At 39.6% G+C, this 16865-nt stretch overlaps 1 protein-coding gene across 1 annotated transcript; it reads right to left on the bottom strand.

Annotated features, from left to right (window-relative positions):
• Positions 1-10628: 10628 nt before the first annotated feature.
• Positions 10629-14996, bottom strand: LOC115684332 (pentatricopeptide repeat-containing protein At5g09450, mitochondrial). Its single transcript, XM_030609070.2, has 3 exons — positions 14798-14996; positions 14393-14672; positions 10629-11879 (listed from the first exon to the last, which is right to left on the bottom strand). The coding sequence occupies exons 1-3, from the start codon at positions 14992-14994 to the stop codon at positions 10983-10985; spliced, it is 1374 nt and encodes a 457-aa protein (XP_030464930.2). The 5' UTR covers positions 14995-14996; the 3' UTR covers positions 10629-10982.
• Positions 14997-16865: the final 1869 nt, after the last annotated feature.

The raw sequence follows: 16865 nt of genomic DNA on the forward strand, positions 1-16865 counted from the left end.
GCCCTATCAATTCGCAACTTGGGGTTTAAATTCTTAACATGCAAATGTTTTCATGCTAGAGTCGCCACTAATCTATCTGTGATAGGTCGATTAGAAATCCGAATAAAACATGAGGAGATATGTTTTATTTCTACGAATTAGATATTTTGAGTTCGGGGACTTTATTACACTAGAACTAGTCTAACGCCCTTTCGATACATTTTCTTTTCAAAAAAAAAAAATTTTGAGCAGGCAATATAAATCCTTTTTATTAGGGGTTCGCGATCTATCAATTTAACACCCAATAAAGAAAGCAGTAAATAAATTACTAGCTTATGAGAACAACGTACTTTTTAGCAACGCAAGCATCTGCATTATTAGCTAGAAAATCACACAGACAGTCCTAATATGATTTCTAATTAACAAGCACTTCAATGAATGTATTTTTTGGGTTTTCTCTTTATTTAAATGAAACTAACCTAAGTGCTATGACATGCAAAATATGACATACCATTAATTAAACCTAGCATGCGAACTATATGTCATGCGACGATATGACCTATTTCTAATGATAGGCAAATAATGTATTTTTTTTGTATTTTTCATTAAAATTCGGAATAATAAAAAACGTCTAAAATAACATGCAATCCATTCTAGAAAAAGATAATTTAATCTACCCTAAAGTTACTCTTTTTGGGATATTTTTATGAAAATTCGAAATTCTAAAATACCTTAAATAACCTATTAGAACTAGAATAACCCCTAATTTAAACTAGGAAATAAACTACCTTAAATCCCAATTTAAATTAAACAATTATCCTATCTTCTAGATATAGTAGGGTTCCCTAAACATGCAAAATTTCTAATTTAAATTCTAACTAATATTTTTTGGATTTTCTTCTATTTCAAAGATAAAGCAATCAAACAAAAGAAAGCAAACACATTCGAACAGTCCACACAATCCGCAAGATTTATCTATCATGTTCAAATTAGGAAAACAATTCGAGCTAACGATCATATATATTTATGATTATAGATATCAATAAAAAGCCGACCGTTTGAATTTGGAAAGCAAATAAAATATATTATCATATCCAAGTGGTTATGGATAAGATAATAATCTTCCGTACCGCCGCGTATCGTACCTTAGAGTTAAGGTCAAATAGTCATCCGTGTAAGTTGTTGAATCATGAAAAACTCCTAATTTGGGATATTTTAAATATAACTAATATCGCACATATTATCCCTAAAATATTAACAATCCGCAAGATATTCACGAAATATTTAAATTATACGAAAATTGGGAGATTAAATATTTTAAGAATATTCGGATAATGATCTTAACTAATTTGCGGATATTTCCAATTCGAACTTGAGACCGGATGTGGTTTGGGGATCACGGGACTCGACTGATGGTGGCTCGCGGTGATTCTCAACCAACGGTAAGCAGTACAGCTCACGGTATTGAGGTGCTCGTTGGACTTGTGGCGATGGACGCGGTATGGATGGGGGGCTCAGCTGCTGCTCCCGATTGGACTCACGGCAAGGACCGCTGCAGTGTGGACTTCTCGGTGTGATTTGCGTGGCCAAGGCTGGCGGTGTACTCGGTATGGACGATTCACGGTGGGGAATGACTCGCGGCTGGACTCCACGGTGTGGTACCTCTCCTTTATGAAGTCCACACCCTGAGATTTGTGGCACGCTTGATGAATGTCGGTAAATCTGCAAGAAAGAACAAACGTGGACTGCAAGGCACGGACAAAAATAAAACTTTGGAGTCGGTGTACTCTCTTTGATAGTCCCTAAATTCCACGAGAGTAGACCAAAGATTCTCCTTTTCTCGATGTGCACGAAACAGAGAAATTCTAGTTCAATTCTCCCTTCGACTGCCAAGGAAAAATCACCACCGAAGCTCTTTGACCACCGCTTGGACTTTTTCCTATGATCGAAGATCTGACCTTCCTGCCTTGTGAATTGTGGCGTAAAGAACTTGAAGGAATGATGGTGGAAGGATGGTGATGGTGACGGTGATGGTGATGATATATAGAAAGGTGATGGTGAGGTCGGTAATTCTGAAGTGCAAGCGTGAATCGATGAGAAGAAATATCTATGCCGTGTGTGTTTATGTTATGGCCGAATCTCCCATGTGGCCTCTCACTCTCTCAAATCCTCGCTTCTTCCTCTCTCGGCCTGTATTCTTAATGTGTGGCCTCTCGTGTGTTCTGAAAAATTATGAGCGTCCCCCTTGATTAAGGAGCATAACATGTATTTATAGTGTGTTTATATTGCTATTGCAGGCTTAAATTAAGCCCATTTTCCACTGTAATGGGCTTTAATAACCTAAGGCTAACTTGTAATTAAACTCCAATGGGCTGGATTGTGATCAAATTAAGTTCAATTAGGCTCGTCATGCTTTGTAATTTTCGGCCCCCTTTCCTACTGCTCAGCCAAGTGTTGCTTGGTGTGCAAGTTAGGTATGCGCGACTAATTTGAACTTATTTGCCGCCGCCAGTTCAATGCCAAATGTAACTAAACTATATGATTCTAAACTACATGCTATGCGATTTTGATATTTTTTATTTAGGGGTTAAAATTTAATCCCTAATTTTCTATGCAATTAATTACTAAATAATTAGTCCAAATTTAGGTGTCAACAGTTGCCCCTTTTTAAAGGTGAGCGCGAAGAGGTTGTATTCAAAGACTAAATGATACCTAAATTTTGATCATACAAAATGCAATGAATGTTATTTTTGGTGGGAGTATTAGTCCCCTTTCTTAGATGCAATATGTCGCGATGCATGCTAACGGGAATAAAACATATGGAGTTACTTACCTGACAGGAGTGGTTTTGTAATTGGAGGCATGACTCTGATTATGTATCATCTGATAATCATTTGGGCCTTGTCCCAAAGATGTTGCCTAATGAACTGCTGAGGGGCTTCGGTGACCTAAAACTCGGTTAGGACACATGAAGGATGGTTCGAATTACCTGGATATCGTCTGAGGTAATCGAAGATGATGATCAGTAGACACCTGGATATCATCTGAGGTGTCTAGAAATCAAAGAATGGAAGACTACTCCGAATATATGGATATCATCCGAGATATTAGAAACGGACCTTCCGATTAACGCCTAGATATCGTTTGAGGCGTCCGGTGATAGTTTAGCGAAATGAAATTTATCCCACCTTTTGTTGAAATACCCGGATATCATCAAAGGTACTCCAGAAGATTATCCATTAGGAACTTGGATATCATCAGAGGTGCCTAATGCGGGGCTTTCTCCAAATTGCTAGAAAGGGGGCTTAACGAAGTACCTAGTTATCGTCTGAGGTACCTGAAAAGCGGTTCAACAAATTAGAATTCGTTCCAACTTTTAACGAAATACCTAGATATCATCAGAGGTATTCGGAAAAAGTCAACTGCTAAACACCTGAATATCATCAGGGGTGTTCAAGAAGGAACTTTCCAAATTGTTTGAAAAATATGCCTAACGAAATATCTAGTTATCATCTGAGATATTTGAAAGAACTTTATTGATAAATACCTGGATATCGTCAGAGGTATTCAACGATTAGGCGAACAAAAAGGCTAGCCCAAATGCTCAGGGGTTCCTTGACAAAGCACCTGGATATCATCAAAGGTACTTGAAAAGGCTCGATCGATAGACGCCTGGATATCGTCAGAGGTGTCTAAAGACTGCAACAAATTGATCAAATATGGGGGCCTGGCGATTGCTCAAATAGGTTAGAGATACCTGGATAGTCATAGGCATCCAAAAACAACGGAACACTTGGACAATCACAAGTACTCAAGATAAGGGTAGAGATATACTTACCTAGTGATATCTCCGATTCTTGAGGATACGTCTCCCGTTGTTGTTTGAAAATGAGAAGGACTTCGAGCTATAGAAGTACGCCGTGTAGACGAAAGGACTCCGGGCTACAGAAGCATGCCGTGTTGATGAAAGGGACTCCGGGTTACGAAAGCACGCCGTGTCGATGAAAGGGGGACTCTGGGCTACGAGAGCACGTCGTGTCAATGGGACTCCTGGCTACAGAAGCATGCCAAGTCGATTAAGTGGGACTCCGGGCTACGGAAGCACGCCGTGTCGATGAAAAGACTCCGGGCTACGAAAGCACACCTTGTCAATGAAAGGGACTCTAGGCTACGGAAGCACGCCAGGTCGATGAAAGAGGGAATTGCTTTTCTAGGGCCCAAACCTATCTTCGGTAGCCTGAAATGGGGTTTGCTAAGTTGCCCGTTTAGTACCCGGACCTTCCTCCAAACACACCACAAGGCGATGAGAGTTTGCCCGCTTAGTACCCAAACCTTTCTTCGAGCGCACCACAGGGCGATAATAAGTTGCTCGCTTAGTACTCGACCTATCTCGAGCGCACCGCAAGGCAATGAGAGTTTGCCTACTTAGTACCCGGACCTTCCTTCAAGCGCACCACAGGGCAATGAGGTAGCCTGTTTAGTATTCGGACCTATCTCCGAACGCACCACAAGGCGATGAGAGTTTGCATGCTTAGTATCTGAACCTTTCTTCGGGCGCACCACAGGGCGATAAGAGTTGCATGCTTAGTACATGGACCGATCTCCAAATGCACCGCAGGATTAACAACGAATGCCTATATATTACCCGAACCTTTCTTCGAACGCACCACAGGGCGATAATAAGTTGCCTGCTTAGTACCCGACCTTTCATGAGCGCACTACAGGGTCAACAGGGAATGCATGTTTAGTACTCGAACATTTCTTTGGGCGCACCACAGGGCTAATAATAAATTCTTGTTTAGTACCCAAAAAAGTTGTACATGTCAGCAAAATCCGATCAAAATTTGCCGGAAAGACTGAATTGACACAAAGACAAAAGGTTTAGGACTCAATTGACACTAAAAAAAGGTTTAGGACTCAATCGGCACCAATGCAAAATATTTATGACTTTTCTGACACTTCTCCCGTTTGTATCCCTTATGCTTTCTTATACCCACCCAATTCGATCTTATCACATATTCTGATGCACATCCCTAAGCAGGAATACAAGGATCGGCTATATGACATTGATTTATAAGCTAATGTGGTACAAGATTGATAAAGATAAAGTAGGTCATACTCAAGAACCCCGGATTTACCTGGACCATACGTCAAATATTGTGAAATTCTGCTATCGTCTTTTTAAACGATGACATTTTACGTGGACTGACTTGCTCAGATGGGTCGAAGCTCGGGTTTTGAAGATGAACCTTCCGAACAAAATTTGTCACATCATCTCGTGATTTCTTTTCTTTTTTTAATTTTTGTATAACACATGATATTTGAATCTCCTTGGATAGAAAATTTCATATTATAGGAAAGTTACTAAATTTTAATATGTTCTAATCGTGTGCGTGTTTGCTAATTTTATACATATCTATAGTTACTTTATCATATTAAAACTTATTGTCAAATCAGGAAGTTTACTTACTATATTAAATTGGGTTAATACCACAAAAAATCCTAAACTGGTGTATTTGTGACAAATTTATCTCAAACTAATTTTTGGACCACCAAAAACCCCAAATTGGTAAACCTGTGACAAATTTACCCTCCGTTAGTTTCCGTTAAATTTTACCATCAAATTGCTATATTTGATGACAAGTGGTAGTTGATGGCGTACCAGTTTAGGGTTTTACCACTTTGTTTGCCACATATTACCAATGTATGATTTTTTGTGGTATTAATCCAATTTAACGGAATGTATATTTGTTACAGGTGAACTAGTTTTGGGTTTTTGGTGATCAAAAAATTAGTTTGTGGTTAATTTGTCACAAGTGTACCAGTTTGAGGTTTTTGGTGGTAAAAAAATTAGTTTGGGATAAATTTGTCATAAGTGTACCGATTTGGGGTATTTCGTGGCATTAACCCTATTAAATTTGAGTATATCAATATTTATCGGAGCACTTTTTAGGGATGGAAGCGGGCCGAGAATAATAGGGTACTGGACCCTCTCGGACCCTAATGAGACATAAACAGGGTTTAAGGTCAATTGTTATAATCCCTTTACGATTTGGAGACAAGTTTGAGATTTTTATAATTGGAAAATGAAATACGCGAACTCAATATGTATAACTATGACAAGGCTTTTTGTTTCGTTACTAAATATTTTCAACCAATATAAACGATCATTTATAGGAAAATAGTTTTTTAGAAATAAACGGATCCTAAATACCCGATTTTTCAATACGACTTTTCAATATGAAAAGTTTCATTAAAAATTACGCATCTGGGCTGTGCCCCTAACATTATTTGATAGGTGATCAATCCAAGGCGCGATTGTTGTCATTATTTGAAGGCCAATGTGTCAATAAAGCTCCACGATCGTGATGGACTTCTCTTGTCTTTCATGTGTTTGTTTAGCTTTTCTAGTTGTTGTTACCCTAAAAACAAAGAAAGCAGGATCCCAGTTAGCTACTAATTAAATGCAAACTACTAAGAAGGCTTGTATAACTAGCTCTATCATGTCAATTATCGTCCTTCATCACCAAAGAGCACAAAAAATAATAATTATTCAAGCTCGTGATATACGGTTTTGTATTATCCTAAATAGTGTGACTAAATGCACGCCTTTTCAAGGCAAATCGCGGTCAAAAGAAAAAAACTCACTGGTCGGTACTTTAATTAGTCAGTTCAAAATTGACTAATTATTTAGAATCGCGAAATCGGAGCTATAAGCCGATAACCTCGTATGTGAGGCAAGGTGCCATCGAAAGAGAAACACCTATTGAGCCGAGAGCTTAATAGCTTAACAACTCAAGAGCCGACGTTAGGTCGCGAGATTTGGCGGGCACGAGATCTAGTTCTCAAGGGTTGACCAGCCGAGGCCGAGATCTGGTGGTGTGCCAAGGGTCAATCGGCGGAGATATGGTGCAACGAGGGTCAATCAGCACAAGATTTGGTTGATAAGGGTCGATCAATGGAGATTTGCTGCGACGAGGGTCACCCGTCGACACTCGAAGGTTGAGGCTCGCCTGGTCGACGATGGCCTCTGGTTAGTGTGATGACCTGGAGATGAACAGTAGTAATGGTAAACAATGAAGAAGAAAATGAACATTGACTAAAGCAGAGAAAAGAGAAGAAAAAGAAAGAAAATTGAAAATAAAAATGAACCAAAACGTCGTCATTTTGTCTCCAATTGTCCACATTAGATCGCCAATCGTGTCACATAAGACACCCAATGATGACTAGACTCTACGGTAGCAATTTCCGATCAAAGTTGGTTAAAAGGATTGCATTGAAAAATCATCAAAAGGTTTAGGATTACATTGATCAAATTGAAAATTTTATGACTACATTGACAGTCGCACAATAAATTTAGGATTTTTCGGATAATTTTCTCCATACGCTAATTTGATAGTGGACCTCAAGAATCGACTCAAGAGCCTCCATGGGGCTTGGAAAGGATGAATTCTCCATCTTATTCAACAGTTCATTGTCAAAATTATAATAGGGATGTACTTGTGGTTCAAATAAATGCAGATTTGGCACCCAAACATTGGATTTTGACCAAAATCCAAGAGTATCAGCAGACCCTACTTGGGGGTACACAGGATTTTTCACAGAGAGCTTTATTTCTGCAATTCGGGTCCTCCTGTGTCTAAGGCATGCATTCCTATCAACCCATCAATTCATCCAATTTCGCGTTTTCTGATGCCACGAGAAATTTTGCCAAAAAGACAAGTTTGTCAACCATTTGGTTTGAGGTAAAATTGTTCAAAAAGTTTTAAATTTATTGCGCTTTTACTAACTCAGTTTTAAACCTTTTAATTGTGCCAATTGAGTCCTAAACATTTTCACATTTTGCCAATTAAGTCTATCCGACCAATTTGACCGGAAATTGCTGATGTGGACGCCAGTCGTCCGATGTGGTACGAGCAGTACTGACGTGAACAATTTTTAACAATATTTTAATATTATTTTGATTATTTTATTTATTTTTCTTTTTCCCTTTTCTTCTTTTCTTGTCTTTTCCTTCCTTACCTTTCTTTTTAACTGGGCGAGGGTCGTCGGGCCCTCACCGACTGTGGGCGAGGGCTGAGACACCCTCGCCCGCAGCTGCGATGATCTTGGCCGTACTACATAGAACGGCCAGCATCCACGTCAACGATTTCTGATCAAAATTGGCCGGATTGACTCAATTACCAGATTGTCAAAAGATCTACGACTCAATTGACAAAATCGAAAGGTTTAAAACTAAATTGGAAAAAGTGTAAAAGGTTTATAATTTTTTGGACAATTGTTCCTTTGGTTCTATCTTTTTAGAAGCTCCTCCTATTGTCACAATGAATTAGTCAATTGGCTCGAGGCAAACCGGCCGCCACAACCAATGAAAATTAGTCCGACGCTCGAACAGCTCTAGTAATGCATTGTAAATTTGAAGAACGGAGAGAAGAAGATGCTAAATGCATTCTCTGGAAAAAGAAAAAACAAAGGTGTATTGTTTCCCATCTTTGAAGATCACCATGGTGCCGCACGGTGCAGATATCAAGAATCTTATGGTTTCTTTTGATTCCATGTTGTATTATTGCAGGATGATCCTACTAGATTAGACAAATCACATATAAATCAAAGAAACCCGTTCTACAAAATTTTTACACTGTGAATATTGTAGAGGCGAGATATGAATTAATCGGTGTATCGCACACAACTTTTTTATACTCGGTCACAACGAACCCTTATCACGACGTAAAACAATTCCACGACATGTTGCGACACTTTTAGGGTTTAATTACGACAACACGTAACATTATACGGCGCGTTACTGTAGAAATGCCGGGCAATGGGCGGTGGGACTGGCAACCACGTTGCCTCCCATCCCAACCACACATGCATGGCCCCATGCAGTGCTGGTCTTTAGGCAGACAATAGGGTTTGCGCAGAAGCCCCCCGCTTGAGATTGATGGCCGAAAATGGCAGCTTCCCAACGCTAACTTTTCTCTTGGCCATTCCCAAAACCATGCCAAACACCTCTCATTTCTGTCAATCATTCTCTCATTTTCGATCTTTTGCTTGTAGCTCAGATGGAATAGTTTTTCCTCATCCTGGGCTGTTCACAGAAAGATTCTCTCCACATTCCCAAGACCCCACTCACGTCCTGACGAAATCTCCCCATCTTGGGAAAGATTGGTCCCATTTGTTTTCCCTAATCTTTCGGTCTGTCCAGTCGTAGTGGAGTCCACACTTGCCGTGCATTGTCCATGCACCAGATGGTGGCAGAGAAAAACGAATTTAAGTATGAATTCGTCTGATCTGGGTGCATGTTCCCCCCAATCATGAGATGCATGAACCACAGTATGGGTCGTGCCTAGTTAGCTGAGGAGCAAGCTTTGCTTGGATTGGCACAACTTGGGACTAGTGATTTCCCCTAAGGGCCCCGGGCCGCCTGCGTGCTTCTCGACGAGCGATATCGAGAACCGGAAAGTCGCAATTCCCGGGTTTGAAATGAAACGATGGAACTCGGAGATTGCTCTTGATCTTTTTTTCTTTTTATCTTGAGGCGAATTTGAGTTCCGATTCAACCTTTTGTCGAAACTCAGCAAAGCCTTGATATCCATTGATTACAAAGCCGATGGTATAATTTCAGGTGTGGTATATTCACTCAACCAATGATCATTTATCCAAAATTGAAGTCATAGTACTTGACCTGCACATGTTTCTTTTTATTACTCGTCTGCGCCAACCCATAGGCTAGATTTTTAACCCGAGTCCGGAAGATGAAACTCCTCGCCATACCCATCCCAAATTTAGGCCATCAACCAAGCGGACGAGATCGTCTACTCGCGTCAGTGTCTCCATTCGGTGCCCGATTCAACCAAACCGTTGTTTCATACAAACAAAGGTAGTTAGGGAATCTATGACTGGTGCATCAACAGTTGAGATTTGCCGAGGTACCAATAAAGATACTGAGCGAGATATAGGATCCTTGTCCGTCCAATCCAGTGGATAGATAACCTCATGGAGCAAAAACTAGGAAAAGTCGCAGGTGTTTTCTTTCCTCTCTTCGTTTCCTTTTGTCTAAGCTTGGACAATCAGTGGAGCGAAAAGACTTGGACCACAAATTTCTTATCTGAAAGATCTTGCACCTAAGACACATGGGACTAACGTAAGGCTCCACCGTTCCAGGAACCTAAGGATATTGGTAAAAGTTCTAATCTAATAAGCACCAAAGACCAGACGTTTCAGCAATACGATTGCCGTTTCACGCTCTCAGATTCTCCCATGTAGACCATCAAGATTAACCACAGAAAACTTAAAATGCACCTGACATGATATGCAGTGCAACAACGAAACTCAACAATGCCACATCACCAGCCAAATTATAGGCCGACACGTTACAAAGTTTGGGCATGGAAATGAAGAAAGAAATGGGTGGTTTACACAAATGCACAAGTACAGTGGAATGCGCTTTGAATATGCTCAGAACTTTATACATTAATGCCAAATGATCGATTCTTTTTAGATTTTACGTAGGTAAGAAAGCAATCTGGGAAAAAGGGTAAACTTGATTGGAAGTACACAGCTTGCTTGCGGAAAGAAATATTGAGAAAAGAAGTTTATTCATACATGAAAGTCTGCCGATCAACAGTATAGAAAGGAACTCTACGAAGAAAAAAAAATCTTCTCGATGACAATCTCTGGTAAAATAAAATATCAGCAATCAATAACAAAAGTCTAAGAATAGAATTTCTTTAACCTAGATAATCTCACCTGAGTTGATAATCTACCAATAAATTGAAGCCTTTTAGCACCTAATGGTGGGATAGGAGCAGGTCTGCAAAGCCATTGTCCATTCATGCTACAGGATGGTAACATCTGAGCAAAGTTCAAAATAAGATCAGTACATCCCGTTACATGGTACAAGTACCTAAACTTGCAATACTAATTATTGAACTCCGAGGGGACTTTCCCTGTGCCGTTTATGTGAAGGAACATTGAGTGCCAAAAAATTCCACCATGCATCACTAAGGGTCATCGCCAGAGATGCAATTCTTCTCTATAAGAAGCATATGAAAAGCATTAGCAGTATCTATCAACCCAATCTCTCTATAAGCTTCCAAAAGTCGATTGCAGTAAGAATTGTCAAAGCTTGTGATTGTGGCTTGCTTCCATTGGTCAATGACTTCTCCTACCTCTTTCATATGTCCAAGCATCAGATACGAAGACAGAACACACATAAAGTTTCTACTCGTCATCTTTTGTTTAGTCATCCTCAAAGATTTCCATATTTGATCAACTCTCTCCTTCTTTCCCAGGCTGGCATGGAGGATGACAAGAAAATCATACGTAATCCATTCTCTTTGAGTGATTCCCTTCTCAGCTTCAACCAGCCCACCAGACTCTGAGTTCAAAAGTTGACTTGAGATGACATATATTCTTGTGAGTTGCCTATATCTCTTCCAATCTTCATTTGAGTTAGAATCCTGACTCATTTCATCTAATACTCCGTCAACTTCATCAATCCTAAGCGTAGCAGCATATGAACTAATCCAAAGATTGTAGGTGAAGATATCCGGGGCCACTTTCTGGCGTTTCATCTCATCCACAACTGAAGAGACCTTCTCTACCTGTCCAATTGACATGTATAACGTCATCATCTCGTTGTAGATAAGAGCACTGAACGAGAGGTTTGAATCCTTTATTTTCTCGTAAAGATCTGCAGCTTTATCACTCATTTTCAAACTAGCATAACTGTGAAGAAGAGCAGTATAAGTTTCGCTAGTTTTTGCTGATGTAGGTAGACCTTCAAAGTAGCGCTCAGCAGCATCAACACCAAACACCTTTGTCATCAAGTCTATCCGGTCAGCATAATCTTTGTCTGACAACTCATATCCCTCATTGGTAACCATCCACTCCGAAACCTGCATGGGCAACCAATAAAAAGGGTCAAGGCTCATGCATTAAGTTAACAAAAAGGAGGAAAACTCAAAAAGGACAAAAATCTAATTCTATCTCCGGACAACAGACAAAGGGTCCCTCATTTTGCACGATGTTTTCAAAACTGGACTAGTGAGTGAACCAATTAAGCCACCAAGATGGGGTCCAACCACTCCAACCAATTGAAAAATGGAGAGATTATCAGTATGTATGATACTATGTACAGAGTTGCGAGAGAACGGATTTGGCTTGGTGGTTGGACACCCGAAGGCTACACAAAAAGAAGTGGCATGGCAGCAGGTCTGCAACCATAATTGGAGCATTTAGATTCAATTTACTCCTTGTGATCCTTAAGCAGTTAATATCATGTTGGTCCAACTGAATAGCAAGAAATCTCTTTGGCTAGTGGAGGACGCATATCAATGACATTTTCGTAGGAGTGAGAAATCCCTGATTCAAGACTAGGCATTCAACTTAATGCGTTTTTTTTTAATAGAAAACCAGTTTGAACCAGTTTTGACTTGGCTTAAAAGGCCCTGTTTGACCGAGTCATCGCTAGATCTGTTCCAACATTTGACCATTGACGGTGCAATGGTTGAACCAAATCAGACCATGAGCCAAACTCCCTGTCCAATTGGTTGAACCGGCTACTCGATACACATTTAAAAAGTCATTGGTGTTAAACTAACTGCAGCACCAGAAGCCTGCCCTCCCTCCCCCCCTCTCCAAATATGGACTACAAATTAAGATGCTTTAAAAGTATAAGGTCAATGGAAGAGGCACTTTCCATTAAATGAACAGTATGGATTTGATTGCTAAAACTAACTAGTCCCTCGTATTATTCTCTCCACACTTGCAATGACATAGGTAGAACTAAAGGGTGTCAGTAAACCTGGCTGCAATTAAAAAAATGACGTACTCATCAATACAAATACCTTGGCATGGGATATTGTGAAAATGAAAACATGATATGTAAATCACAGTGAAATATCAAATGAGAATCTTCAGCTTTGACATGTCCTAATTTTTCCCACTGTATATTGATGCCACTGAGATGTCTTGACTCACACAAAAACAACAGCCTAGTGAGTAATCTCCATCCGGTGCTCTACTAACTGAGCAGGCAATCCACGAATTGCGAATGCTTTTGAATAAGTCTCATCTTGAACTACAACTTAGAAGTTATTCAATGTGTAGTAAAAGAATTCTTTAGGAACCCTAATGGAGTCTGGTCATGATATAATTACATGGAGTTCTACTGCTTTTTACCATATATCAGGTATACAAATGTCATGAATATGATCATGATCTCAAAAGATTGATGTAGGATCAGATGGCAAGTCTATGATGCTGAGCAAGAACTAAGCATAAAAAGCTACCAAATCTTTGCAGTTTCTAGAGAAGTTATTAAGGACAGTGAGGCTGAGTTCAGAACAGTGCGTTTCTACCTGGTAGTTTGAGTCTTACTGGAGAGCATCAAAACTCTGTGCGAGAGCCTTACATAGTAATATCCTTCTCATGCCAATTGAACTAATCACATCTCTCATATGTCCTCTGATCTCCTCTGCTCTCTTCTCTTTCCCTTCTTGATTAGAATCCCTTTTCCTCTTATCTACACGCACGTCGCTCGGGTCTCCACACTAAAAATTTCTTCTGATGCCCACTAAGTCTTCTCCAGCCCCTTTCTACTGGTGTTATTGCAAAGTCAGGTCTTCCCAGTAGACATCAATTAAACCTTGTTTCACTTTCAACAAGTTCCTCAAATCTTAACCTCGGCATGTATCATATCTATTACATTATCCAGTTCTTATGTATACTCATTTTTCATTCTATCTTATCTTAATTCCTCAACGATCGTATAAAGCAAAACTCTACTCGACTACACCATTTTGCAAATGTCATTCTGGAACAACAGGATTGAACTGCACAAACCATTGCTGGTCCTATCCCTGCCATATTGGATCTGTTATTAAGCTCAAAACTGCATTATCGAGAAGCAAGACTAGGCAAAGCCATCCTAATGTCAATACCATCTTTGCAATGAAAAACTACAAACACAAGAAAAATGATGAAGTATGTGTATCCATCAAAAGAGATTAGACTCTAAAGAACACAACAGATTGTCACTTTCAGCTGTTCTCTATCAGTTCAATTGTTCAGCCACAGATTATACACTCGTGAGCAACCCGGTTCTGCTGGATTCAATCAGATGCTTTTTCCCATCATGCTTCACTTAAATCAAATCAAATAACTTTTCACACAGACTTCACCTGTTAACCCACACGGAGCATACCCATGCCACTTTCGAGTAATGGACAGCATTTTTAACCATTATTCACATCCATACTATATATTATGATTCAAGATGTCACCTTGACGATCAAACTCCATTTCCCTCCATCACGTTTCCACCTCCACCATATCCACAGCGACCAAACGAAAACAAGCGAATCCCACAAAAGAAAAGCAGACAGGGACCCAAGAAACCCGAACCCACCTCGAGAGCATGCTTGTAACGCTGAGACTTCCTCAGCTCCTTAGAGATTTGCCGAAGCTCAGAAGCAGATATCCCATTACCCTCGCCGACCCATTTCTGAATAACGTTCGTCACGCTCCGCTTCGGCAGCCTCAGCCTGAAAATCCTGCTCTTCAAATCGTCGCCCCCTTCGACAACCACGGCATCCTCGACCAACTCGCTCCCCAACCCACCACCCGAAGACAAGAGCCTGCGGGAACCCCATCCGTTTGCAGCTCCGAGACCCTCGACGCATCTCGCCCTGCAGAATGCCAAGAATCAGTATCGAACAACGAGCTCATCTGAAGCTAGAAATGCCCGAATCATGAAAACCCAAGAGCTTGCGAGATGAAAAGAAATACTGGGTATGGCTCTTCTGCTGCTTACCGTCTAAGGGAGAGGAAGAACGCCCGAGAACCCATTGGCGGACTGGTCGCATTCGTGTTCTTGGTTGCGGATTTTGATGGTGTTGATGACCAAGAAGCGCGAACAGCAAGCGCACTTCTGTTGGTTTTGTCGCTCAGGATCGGCGATCGCTCCAATCTTTGAACCGGAGGATTCTTTTCATTTTTTGGTCCGTCCATTTATTTTCCAATCAAGTCTTTCGAACTTTTCTTTTTTATCTAAAGTGATGGAATTTATGTAACTTTTTATGTAACTCTTTTTTGAACTTCTGCTCTAGCTTCTTGGTCCGTGGATTACTTTCATCTATGGTATGTCGATTTGTTTTCCAATCAAAATTTTTCGAACTTTTTATCTAAGTTATTAAATTTGTATGTCAGGTCCGAATTCGATTAATCAGCACCGACATGTTCATCGGTTTCAAAGGTTCGTGTTGAGAACGAGAAATTCCCTCACTCGAGATCTAGCTAGGGTTTTCATCTCGGGTGTTTGGCTTTATATATTAGCTAATATCTCACGATAGCAAAACATTCCGTGTCACACTCTCAATATTTGCTCCAACTAACCAGATTTAATCCGGGATAGGACGACGATAGGTAGGGCTGTTGTCGGGGATGCAACCTAGGTCCCGACGCCGCTATTATGAGAGACGGACCATCCCCGCCCCATTTTCTACGTGAGACATAATTATACACCTCATTCCAAATCCTAGCGGGGTGTGACAGTTTCCGCATTCCCACTTGCTTCTCTCCCAATAATTTCAAGCGTAAAAATTTTAAATTGAATTATTCAACAAACATAATTTAAGTTATGTAATAATCACTGGAAAAAAAAGTTACAAGTTGAATTAATCATTTATGGGAAAAAAAACATGAATTTGGAATTCTTAGATCTATAAGCGTAAAGTTTAGTTTGGAAAATTTCCATGATTAGTTTACGAGAAAAACGAAATAAGTTATTGGAAGCATTCAGTCCATGTTAATATTATGAGAAAATGACACAAATAGTTCATGAACTTTTAATTTGTTCAATGTGGTCCCTGAACTTTAACCCAATATGCAATGTGATCCATGAATTTTTTATTTGTTCAATATCGTCCCTGAACTTTTGGTTCATGTTCAATTTAGTCCTTGAATTATATGAAAATATTCAATGTAGTCCTTCCATTACTTCAAGTTCTGGGACTACATTAAATATTTTCATATAGTTCATGGACTAAATTAAATATATACCAAAAATCCAGAGACCATATTGAACAAATCAAAAGTTTAGGAGCCACATTGAACATTAAACTAAAGTTCAAGGACTTCATTGAACAAATTAAAAGTTTAGGGACTAAATTGTATATTGAGCAAAAATTCATGACCGTTTATGTTATTATACCTAATATTAAAATCTATATGATATATAAGAAATTTTACGTTATCAAAGTAATACAACTTATATTAAAAAACTAGCTTAATACTCGAAATCTCCGAATTTAAACATAGGCACACAGGTAAGGGCAAGGCAAGTTCCTAAAGCTAAGCTGATCATATCCGTACTCACGTCGCCTAGCATGTAGAGAAGGAAAATTCGCTCCCCATTCAGCCAAGAACTCATTGGTTATGGATTCGTTTAATACCACGTAAAACCTTAAACTGGTACACCTATGACAAATTTAATATAAACTAATTTTTTAACTACTAAAAACCCCGAACTAGTACAGTTTGGGGTGCAAATTTTACCCTCAAATTGCTGAGTAGATGACACGTGATAGTTAACAAGTGTACCAGGTTAAGATTTTATCCTTCGTTCGTTTGTCATAGGTGCACTAGTTTGTGATTTTTCGTAATATTAATCTATTTTAACGAAAACTAACGGAGGATAAATTTGTCACAAGTGTACTAGTTTGGGGTTTTTGATAATCAAAAAATTAGTTTGAGATAAATTTGTCACAAGCGTACCAGTTTGAGGTTGTTTGTGGTAAAAAAAATTAATCTGGAGTAAATTTATCACAGGTGTGCAGTTTAGAGTTTTTCGTGGTATTAACTCTTATGGATTTTATTCGGCC

Source organism: Syzygium oleosum, unplaced genomic scaffold, assembly GCF_021117445.2.
Source record: "Syzygium oleosum isolate NSW1041296 unplaced genomic scaffold, Sole_v2.1 Sole_v2.27, whole genome shotgun sequence".
Classification (NCBI taxonomy): domain Eukaryota; kingdom Viridiplantae; phylum Streptophyta; class Magnoliopsida; order Myrtales; family Myrtaceae; genus Syzygium; species Syzygium oleosum.

Excerpts from the sequence above, each read along its gene's own strand:
- LOC115684332 (XM_030609070.2), bottom strand. The coding sequence starts at position 14,994 with ATGGACGGACCAAAAAATGAAAAGAATCCTCCGGTTCAAAGATTGGAG. Across the intron at positions 14,673-14,797 it reads TTCTTCCTCTCCCTTAGACG|GGCGAGATGCGTCGAGGGTC; the intron begins GTAAGCAGCAGA and ends GGCATTCTGCAG. Across the intron at positions 11,880-14,392 it reads GTTACAAGCATGCTCTCGAG|GTTTCGGAGTGGATGGTTAC; the intron begins GTGGGTTCGGGT and ends TTGCCCATGCAG.